At 50.4% G+C, this 10,955-nt stretch overlaps 1 protein-coding gene across 1 annotated transcript in view; it reads right to left on the bottom strand.

The window, feature by feature from the left end:
• Nucleotides 1–1,051, bottom strand: part of LOC106814702 (protein FAM169B-like) — a 6,543-nt gene extending 5,492 nt beyond the window's left edge. The window contains exon 1 of the mRNA XM_014819049.1: nucleotides 644–1,051. Within this exon, the coding sequence (XP_014674535.1) occupies nucleotides 644–783 (140 nt within the window). The 5' untranslated portion in view covers nucleotides 784–1,051. The remainder of the gene's footprint in view (nucleotides 1–643) is intronic.
• Between the last annotated feature and the right edge of the window lie 9,904 nt (nucleotides 1,052–10,955).

Genomic DNA, 10,955 nt, shown 5'->3' with positions numbered 1-10,955 from the left:
ACCGACGGCAATTGCCGTCGGTTAATTCGAGCCCTGGTATGCAGGCCCTAGCTGCGAGTACTAAAGTAGGACCTCATAGTCCAGCTTTTAGATGCTGCACCAGGCAGTTAGTTACGCTCATAGGGTCTATGTCCCCCAGGGTATATACTGCCGGAACGTACCCTGGGTACGGTCCGGTATACCAGAACGTACCCTGGTCACTATTTGATATGGTTAGGGTTAGCATTTGGATTAGGGTTCGGGTTCGGGTTAATGTTAGGGTTAGGGAGTAGGCGTAGGCGACTACCTAGACTCGTTAGTGGAGTAGGCGAGGTACGGTACGGTATATTAGATAGTACCAGGGTACGTTCCGGTATACCGGACCGTACCCAGGGTACGTTCCGGCAGTACCCCGGAGGACATAGACCCTCTCAGCGTTAGTTACATAGCTTCCCACCTATTGACCCAAGTGAGGGGAAGCGTGTGCCTAAGCATTCAGCAATGTGTTCACGTGTCTATGGAATAAGCATTCCTAGTAGTACCATGGACTAACTATAACTGTTTATTGTTAATGTTATTGTTATAACTTTTGAGTGTTGTTTTGGAACGGGGTATCACGCTAGTAATGGCACTTTAGACTTTAGCAATTCAGTGGACAAATTACCTGGAGCTTGTTCGTAATGAGCGCGTCAATTCGCGAGCAATGCGAATTAAACATGTCTGTGCACCACTGCTGGCACTGGCTCTGGCACTGGCAGTGACACTATATTTACAAATAACATTTACTACTAGAGAAAAAAACATGGCCCATGAACAGGCATCCCATAGGCTATAGCCATAGTACCGTAGGCATAGGCTTACTCGCTTACTGCTTAGTCTGAGAACACAGAACAAAAAAGGTGGGAACCGGTCCCCTTTCCTACGACTAGCATGGTGCTGAGAGAAATTCTTTTATATTACGTTACATTTTTCTCATTTAAAATTGTTATTCCTGTAAAACTATGGTAAAACTAAAATTTCAACTTTCTTTCTGCTTTCAACCTCTTGCCTTTTATACCTATGCCTTTTGTTATTTCTACCGATACCAGCCGGAAGTTGAATAAGTACCAGCAGGCGCGCCACGTAGTGGGAGAATCTGAAACTACAAGTATAGTAATGACAGGCAATCACGAATCTTGGCGGTCTTGCTAAAAAATGATAAAATTCGTAATCAAGAGCAGGCCCGTAACCAGCGAGTTTTGCGGGGGGGATCGAATTAGGTGACACCCGGAACTCGAAGGCGGAGCCCAAGACCCTCTCAGCGCCTGGACCAATCTTATACTTGCACCGCGGCAGTGCATGCACACTCTCATGAGCTTTCCTGGGCTGTATAGGACACTGATGAAGGCATCTGGCGTGGACGTGCTCATGAGCGCAGCGTTTGGTGGCTATGACCAGCACATCACCGAGGAATGACCTGGAACAAGGCTCTAGGGCATAACCGTCTCATCAGCGCCGTGTTGCCTGCAGATGTTTCTACTCCAAATTGGTGCCACGAGCATACCAAGAGCTGAGTGACTACCTGCCGAGATCAGCCAGAAAAACCCCAACTGAGGAGGCCTATGGGTGACGTGTTCATCAAGCGACACTGCTGACGGTCATGTTCCTGCGTGGAGAGCGAATGTGACTCTTCTCCTCCAGCAGCAACTAGTCTCAAAGGCAATGCTGCCCGTATTTCTTCGCAGGCAGGTCACCACAATTTGCCACGCTACATGACTGGTATGTGCGACAGGATGGGGCGCACCGTTCCCCAGCGTGCCCGGAGAGAACCTACTGGCCAGGCGCACATGTCTGTCGGCATTCTGGCATGGGCGGACGCAGTTCCAGCAGATCAGTTCGCGCGAACAGACACTATATCAAGCGAGGAAGGGTGCTGGCAGGTATGAAGGCATATCGACAGCGCCGCCAGCAAGTGGCTGTGCTGGAGTCAACAGTGTTTCAGTGCTGTGCCCACCTCGACAATCGCCATGGAAGATATGCTACAGTGAAGCTGGGAGCAGGAGAAAGCCACGGTGGTCGAAGTGGATAAGAGAGCGAAGAAGAAACAAGCACAAGGAGAAGGAGAGGGAAGCAAGAAGCACTGGCATGAGGATGCGATCGGAGAAGATCGGAGCAGAGCTGGGCAGAAGTTTACAGCTCACCCCCTCAAATGAGCAGCCATCCAGGTCTCTATAACATCATGCAATGGCCAAAGTGCGCGCCGACACAGTGGAATGTTCAGATGCACTGACTATCGGGACGCTGAGCAAAGCAAGGCAGTTTTCCGCTCACTAAGTAGTGCACTTCCACAAAACCATAAAGAAAATCGGTCAGCAGCAATATGTGACAAGCTCAAGAAGGCAGTCACTGTCAAGGGAAGGCCAATCTACGACATCGAGAGCACTGATTTCTATCGGCTGTTGGTCTTGGGGGGCAGCAGCGGGCGTGGAATCGACCAACCCATCTTCCAGTTTGAACTGAAGTCCAGTCGCAACATCCCTGATTGATGAGTATGGATCGTTTTGAGGAAGGGCAACCAAGGCCGTGCTCGTCAAGTGTCTCGGTGTTTCTGTCAAGGGACTCACACCGCCTCCAGACGTGGTGTTGCAGTTGACGCCGGTCAGCTGCCTTGTACCACGGTTTGTGTGGCCAAGTTCGCGGCCGACCGCAGGGAGATTCTGCCGCGCCAAGCTTTTTGCTCGACTGGCCCCGACTACCCCCCTGGGCTCAAAAAAATAGTCCTGTTCGACAGCGCTATGACAGAAGCTCGCTAGCCAGCAAAAGGAGCATGAGCAGATTGAAGAGGAGAGCCAATGAAGTGCCGCTTGACCCCAAACACACCCTTCCATGCGACAAGCTATTCTTCACATGCCACGAACAAGAGTCTGCTCAAACAACATCCGATGCGGCTACTCTCTGCCTCTCACAAACACCCAGCCTTAGTCAACAAGCTGCGACTTGTCGTCACCGCATGCTGGAGGCAGGACATCACTCTCTGCATGCTACATGCTGAAGGCGGTCAGAAGCAAGATGCCCCAGACAATCCGCATCCTCAGTGATGACACAGACGTTCTTCGTCCGTCCTGGGTGTACTGGACCGATCAAGGATGCGGGTCATTTCCAGAATTCAAATGCGAAAAGTGGAATGGTCGATGTCCTGCCGATATAACAAAACTGTTGAGCGGTTAGGCCCAAAAGTCGCAGCCAGCTTCTCGGTGTCCATGCCCTGTCGGCTGCGATACGGTGTCGTACCCCTTCGCGAAAAGGAAAAACAGTCTAGCACTCAAGCTTTCTGGAGATTGATATACCAGGTGACGGCGATCAAGGCTGGAACGAGCTTGGCGCGACCCAGCTCAACTCAAAGCGACAGCAGACAGCTTCTTACTCTTCCCTCTCGACGGAGCAGAAAATTGTACAACAATGAATAGATGCCACGTACTCGCCTCTTACCGCAGCCATAGAAAGTCGCCACAACTGAAGACAACTGCCACCGACGACGTCAACCTGGCCCAGCCTGCCATGTGTCCAACTCACCTATCAGATGCTACTGTGGACGGCCAGCAAACCAACCGTGACCCACCTGGAAGAAGCGTCTACATATTATCCAACTTTTGGTTGGATACAAAAGCTCACCATCACACCGCACCATACATTCAAGCAGCGCCAGTTGCTCCCAAGCGCTCCTGATGTAGTAGCTGCCAGCTGCAGCAACAGAGGCAAGGACATGCAGCGAGGGCGGAACGTTGCAGCTTGCAACCGCAGCCTTTCATGCACAGATTATTGCAAACTACGAGCGTAGCGAGTCGCCTGTGTAGTCAATTCACGAAAAATCAGAATGCGACACCGAAGACAATGAAGAGCGCTAGGTGTAGATGACGACAATCGACAATGATGATGATGGCGGATTGAGGAGTAATGAGGATGAGAGTCATAGGAGATCTGCTGACAACTACTGTTTATGTGTACTGTTTAGGGACTGTTGCTATTTTCTCGTTGAATTTACATTAAAGTGTCTTATTTTACGTTGACCCTTGTTTTGAACTTTGACCTTGACCCCATTTTAAATAACTCCAGGAATGGACTCCCCCCCCCTCCTCGAAACCCCTAAAAGATAGTTATGCATGACACTCCTAGGCGCATCGAGATCACAATTGCTAAATTGCACCAAATCCAAGATCCGACGGCCGGCGGCCATCTGAATTCCAAGAAAATGCTCAAGATGCACAGCGGAGCCAACCAAGCTAACATCAGCTCGCCTAACTATATAGAACACATTTCATGAAAAAAAGTTCAAAGATAATTAACAGTGCGGCCGTCAACATTTATGGCAAAACTGGACTACAATAACAAGTACACTAGAACATAACAGTTTTTACTAAAAACATGTTGCCACTATTCGTCGTAGTGTTAAACCACAGTGTACATATATGTGACGTTCCACACAGCCACAACGGGGCGACGGTTGCTTCGAAGTGTAGGCTTTGCGCAAACTTCAATTTGCCTGCAACTCTCATATTCCACATTCTTGCACCGTATCGCGTTGAGGTTAACAGACGACTGAAATTGTAGAAACTTGATGCTTTGCTCTACACCACATACCTCCTGGCTGAAAGATCGTCGTTGTGTCAACTGCGGAGTATAGTGTTATTTTAAGCAAGTAACCAAGCAATAATAATAAGGAATACAATATAATAATAAAACTCATAATACGATAATAACTACCAATACGTAATGCCACGTAATATTGCGTCACCGCCGACGTGGCCTACTCACTAACAACTATCAACAGGTCGCCTACGCGTTACTTCCGTAACGTAACCGATTACTAACTCGGTCCGATTTTTCATCGATGTTCACCGAAAACTCGCAAATCGCCCCCCAGTTGCGGGCTCACCGTCTTGTGGCTTCTACTTTGAAATATTTGTGACCGTTTTTCGTAGTTAGCTCACGATATTCGAGTGAACAGATGACCATTGTGTTTTCGACAGCTTAACTTTACTCGCCTTCGCAGCGTATTCGAGGCTACAACAATACGGAGTACCATGCCATTGTAATCAAAAACACCACGAGAATGTACTGTTTTCACTCTTACTTTTGTTCATTTCCCTATATCACCTTGAAATTCCAATTCCAATGCACCTTGCGCCAGTCTCATTGTATTGGCCCTAAAATTGTTCGCTCTTCGCTGGCAGCTATGGATCCGTGCGCCGACGCGATGCATTCGGCCGCCGACGGATCCATAGCTGCCACAGTGTCGTAGTCGGCGGCGACGTTGGCCGCGCGTCGCGTGCGCCTTGGCCGCGACTGGCCGAGCGCCAGGATCTCGCGCGTAATAGCCGCTTTGGATAACACACTCCTTTCGGCGACGATTCTCTAGTATCCCGTCTCATCTGGATCCATTTAGTACCAGTCGGACCATTATATATCATCATTGTTGATTTATGTATTATTCGGGTCCGGGGTTTTATTCACGCGTTTATTTGACGCATGCAAGCGGACGTGTGTGTGTGTGAGTGTGCCTACGCAGGCGATCGATCGATCAGCGGTACATCGAAGCCGCCGCGTCACGCGTTGCCCTTAATTGAGCTCGGGTCCGTGTCCGTCGGCGATGCTGGTCGTCGTCCTCCTCCGTCACCAGCTCCCTTCTCCCCCTCCTTTCTCCCCTTTCTCCTTCTCACCAGCCTTCTCCCCCTCCTCCTCCACAGGCTTCTCCCATTCCTCCTTCTCACCACCTTCTCTCGTCTCCCCTTCCTCCTTCTCCATAGCTTCTCCCCTCCTCCACACCTTCTCCCTTCTCCCCTCGTCCTCCCACCAGCTCCCTTTTGCTCCCCTTCCCTCTTCTCCACCAGCTTCTCCCCTCCTCCTCCCACCACTTCCTCTCTGCTCCCTTCATCCTTCTCCACCAGCTCTCCCCCTCTCCGTCCACCGCTCTTTCTCCCCCTCCTATCCTTCTCCCTTCTCCCCCTCTTCCTTCTCCCCTTCCTCGCTTCTTCCACCAGGCTTCTCCCCGCCTTTCTTCGTCCACCCAGCTTCTCCCCCTCCTCCACGCACCTTCTCCCTTCTCCCCTCCTCCTTCCCAGCCAGTTTTCCCCTCCTCCTTCTCCACCACCTTCTCCCCTTCCCTCCTTAACTCCACCAGCTTTTCCCCTCACCTCCTTCTCCCCTCCTCCACCACCTTCTCCTTTCTCCCCTCCTCCACCAGCCTCCCTTCTCCCCCTCCTTATCCCCTTCTCTCCTTCTCCCTCCTTTCTCCTTCCTCCTTCTCCACCAGCTTCTCCCCCTCCTCCTCCACCTTCTCGCCTTCTCCCCCTCCTCCTTCTCCACCAGCCTCTTCCCTCCTCCTTCTCCACCACCTTCTCTCTTCTCCCCCCTCCGTCCGTCTACAGCATTGCTCGCATTTCCCCCTCCTCCTGCCAGCCAGCTCCCTTCCTCCCCCTCTTTCTCCCTTTCCTCTTCTCCACCAGCCTTTCTCCCCCTCCTCCTTTCTCCACAACTTCCTCCTTCCTCCACCAGCTCTCCCTTCTCGTTTCCTACCACCTTCTCCCTTCTCCTCCCTCTCCACCAGGCTTACTCCCTTCTGCCCTTCCCATTCCGTAGCCATATCTCCACACCCCGGCCCCTGTGCGTTATAGTCACTTCGCCATTATGCACAACAGCGCCTGAAATAATGAATGTATACGGATGTATAAATCATTGTTAGCCACAACAGAGGAGTGCTAGCCACCCAATCCACCCCCTGGCCCCTGGGATCCGCCACTGACCCATGCCATTCAATCAAAACTGCGTTATTGCCTCTGAGATACGGTCGCGCTATTACTAGTATAAGTAGCATCAGGAGGAAGATAATATAGGCCTATATTTATCTTACTCCTCGGTAGCTATACTAGTAAGTCTTTGTTATTATAAGCTAACAATGGGCTGTTAACCTTGAAAAGCTGTGAAGAGCAACATCGAGATGACAATAGTGCAGGACGTGATCAGCCTGTGCAACTACATGGAATGCTAAACTCACAAAAACTTATACATGTCACCTTACAAGTTTGTTGTTTCTAAAATTTATTACAAGAATTTGATCTATTTATTTTTATTAATAAATGTGAAAGTAAGGACCTGTTCCTACATCCCAGAAAAATCCTCCCCGCATACTAGCTGCATTTGGAGCCGTCCATTTCGTTACTCATCTCGTGTTTCAATTTCGGGCTTCAGTGCATATAACCCAGAGAATTTTTCGATCAGCCATCTTTTTGGAAACCGGCTGAAATCGAAGTCTTATTTTTTTTCATAAAGTTGTATATTTGTACACGCTACAGCCCTTCACAATCCCCGCATGTATTACACGTAAAAAACTAACAAAAAAACAAGCAAGATCAAATGTGCCGATCGTAACATGCAATTGCAATGTAAACACACGCAGTCGCCACACTCCAGCGTGTGTGTTTTTGCACCGGCAGTTAGTGATGCCGATTTATGAGTTTGATTGACTACTAGGTGCACTTAGGATGTTGGGTATGCACTGATACTAGTGCACTTAAAAAAAAAACCATAACCTAACCCTACCTAACCTAAACCCTAAACCTAACCTAAACGCCTAACCTTAACCCCTTAAAAAAAAAAAAATTTAAATTAAATTAAAGTGCCTAGTAGTCAGATGCATAATTATCGCGATCTAACTTCCCGGTTGCGGTTTTGTGTTCAACCCAGGGCGGGCGTTGTCAAGCCAGTTTCGTGACCTCGGTCACGGCAGAAAAGCCCGTATGTGCGACACGAGAATAAGGAAAGTCGTGCAATCAGTTGAGGGCTGATATCACAGAAATCTGGCTGCTATCACTGTCGTGATATAAGAGTGCCCTAAAAGGGATTTGCACCTACGCCCTTGAGCAGTGAGTTCACCTGTATCATGGACTAGCGCACTAAATGTTTGCCGTTGTTGTCACTCTTCAGGCCCGCTAACCAGGATCGGGCTGATCGGACGATTCCCCCCGCGCGAACAGGAGTTTCCGCTCTACAAAATAAAATTGCACAAAAGAACACCAGAAAATTTGAAATTGATTCGGTATGTTTGTAATACTGTATTATTTATTGTATTATGTTGTTGTATATCACAGTGATCTATCTGAAAAGGGTCAATCTACTTATTCCACGCATTCTTCATTATGTATGCCAATTGTAACAGCAGCCATTGAGGCCGAGGAAGATAGACAGGGCGCCGCAGCAAGTCAGAACGCGTATGCACGACCGCGCGGTCAGCGACGCCGTAGCGTCCCCGCGCGCGAAATTTATTTTCCCACGAGAGTGTTCCGGACCCACCACAGATAGTCGTTTGAATATATGTGCGTATATAAGAACGGACCTGGTGTTGATTATAGTTAGTGTTAGGGTTAGCGGTTATGGTAGGTTTAGTTAGGGTTAGGTTAGGTCTGTATAATTTTGCATTGTTGCTTCGAGCTTAGTCAGTGAATGGAGTGCGCTGAGTGGCTGGGTCCGGGAAAACTCTCCGTGGGGAAAAAAAATTCGCCGCCGCGCGGCAGTGATAGCGTCCCGCTGGCGCGCAAAGCGGTGGTAGCGGTCCGGCGGTGGTGATAGAGGTCCACGCGCGCAGCGGCGCGTATTTACGGCGGCACGTGAGATCTATACCGCGCGCGCGCTGGTGCGCGCCGGTGATAGAGGTCCACGCGCCCGGCGTGCGTCGCGTGCGGCGGTGAGATATACGCCGGCGCGCCCGCGCACAGCAGTAGTATGCGCGGCGGCGGTGATAATATACCGCGCGCGCCGCGCCCGCCGGCACAGCGTAATTATAAGATGCGGCGCGCGGCCGCGGTAATATATACGCCGCGCGAGGCGGCCCGCGGCACACGGTGTATGGCGGCCGCGGCGGTATTGATTATATACCGCGCGCCGCGCCCTGCGTGCCGGTAGGAGCGGTCCGCGCGCGCAGCAGCGTGGTATGCGGCGCGGCGGTGATATATACCGCGCACACTGCGCGCGCCTGCGGTGCCGGCGTGATAGCGGCGCGCGCCCGCGGGCGCCGCCGGTGCGTATGCCGGTGCGGCGGTGAGATATACCGCGCCCGCCGCCTGCGGTGCGACGGCTGATATGCCATTCATGCTATGTTGCCCACCGCGCGGCCGCGCCTGAGGGTGGGTTCCCATTTCGCCATTTTCCCACTTCGCCATTTCCATTTAGCCATTTCCCATTCGCCAGTTCCATTTCGCCAGTTCCCACTTCGCCATTTTCCCATTTCGCCATTTTCCCACTTCGCCCAGTTTCCCATTCGCCAATCATTTTATGGTGGCTTTCCACCCCTTGCCCACGCAAATGATCCTTCCATTTCTTAAAAAAGATCACATTTCTAGGTTAGCGGGTTAGGGCTAGCTTAGGGCTATGGTTAGGCGTTTAGGTTAGGTTAAGTAGGTTAGGGTTAGGGGTGCCTGTACCCATGCATCATATTGTTCTGATATGTATATTCGCCCTTCCTTGCTTCTTCAAATAAATAGTTGACTCCTATATCTAAAAAGATTCGTTATAAATTTATTCATTACAGCAGCAGATACTTCTTAACCACCTCGAACAAGGGGCCCTCGGTGCGTCGGCGGAATATTGGACGAAATGCATCTGAATGCGGAAACTGCGGCGAAACGGGAAACTGCGAATGGAAAATGGCGAATCGTGGGGCCAAATGCGAAATGGCAAATGGCGAAGTAGGGAATTTTTAATGCCGAAATGGCAAATGGCGAAGGGGAAAATGCGAAATGGCCGAATAAACCGCCTGACGTGCGCCGGGCGGCGGTGCATCACACGCCGCGGGTTGCAAGTGTGTTAATATCGGCACGAGTGAATATTTAAGTGTAGCAATTGTATGCGTATACATTAGTTTAGGAGTGATATTGAGCGAGGACATGGAAACGGCTTAGGACGAGCTGCGCGGTTGTGAGAGAGTAAGCAGGAAAGAAAGGGCGTGTCAACGGAGGCGGCGGCTAGTTCCAATCAGAGAACACGTGTTGGTATGACGCAGGTAAACAGAGAAGCGATTGGTGAGCCTTCGAGAAAGGAATGCGAATCTGGAAACATTATTGTATCCCTCACCGACCGCACTATATGTAAAATATAAGCGGCACTGTGACTGGTCGGGGGAGAGCCAGTGTTGAGAGGTGCGAGTCACACGAGTTGCCAGTTGACTGTCGGAGAATCTGCGAGTTAGCAGTCGATGTCGAAAAAAAGGAGTGTAGACGCAAGCAGTTAAACAAGCGGACGTTGATTGAAACAGTAGAGAAGAGAGAGAGAAAGAGACCGAGAGAGAGAGAGAGAGCGAGAGAAAGAGAGCGAGAGAGACAACGGACGAGAGAAAGACGAGAAGGGTGAGAGACCTAAGGAGCAGGTACAGAGAGACGAGGAGAGAGAGAGAGAGAGAGGCGTGCAGAACAGTGGCCGCCCGCTTATTGCTACTGCTATCCGGAGCATTAATCGTTCTCTGATCGTGTGTGAATTGCGGAAAAATTGGCGCTTCTGGGTTGTCAACCCGTAATAAACAGCCGGCTTGTCCCGTCATATTATCACTCCACTTCTATCTTCGCCCTCTTTCTGAGATTTCACGTCTTCTAGCAGCTTTCCTGTACGAGCTGACTTCGGGGTGTAGACGACGAAGGGCGATTAGGACAATCACAAAACGCAGGCACGGGCCCTATCAAGCCCGTGGAAGGGTCGGGTACGAGCCGGCGAAACACGCTGCCACAAATGATATGTAAGCCGGCATTTTACGTCTTACGGTTTACACACTCGTATGTGTATGTTCTAAACCATCTTGTTTCCAGTAATACATAAACATTATTTTACCAAAAAAAACTGGTTGAAAATGTATTCAAACGCAGCAGGAAAATTATCTCAGAATGGCGCTAAAGGGCTCCACGTTTGTCAATCAAAATTTTCTGCGGGGAGCGGCCCCCATACCCCCCGCCGCGCTC

The sequence above is a fragment of the Priapulus caudatus genome, unplaced genomic scaffold (genome assembly GCF_000485595.1).
Source record: "Priapulus caudatus unplaced genomic scaffold, Priapulus_caudatus-5.0.1 Scaffold965, whole genome shotgun sequence".
In the NCBI taxonomy this organism is placed as follows: Eukaryota; Metazoa; Priapulida; class Priapulimorpha; order Priapulimorphida; family Priapulidae; genus Priapulus; species Priapulus caudatus.
This window is presented reverse-complemented; position numbering and strand designations above follow the sequence as displayed.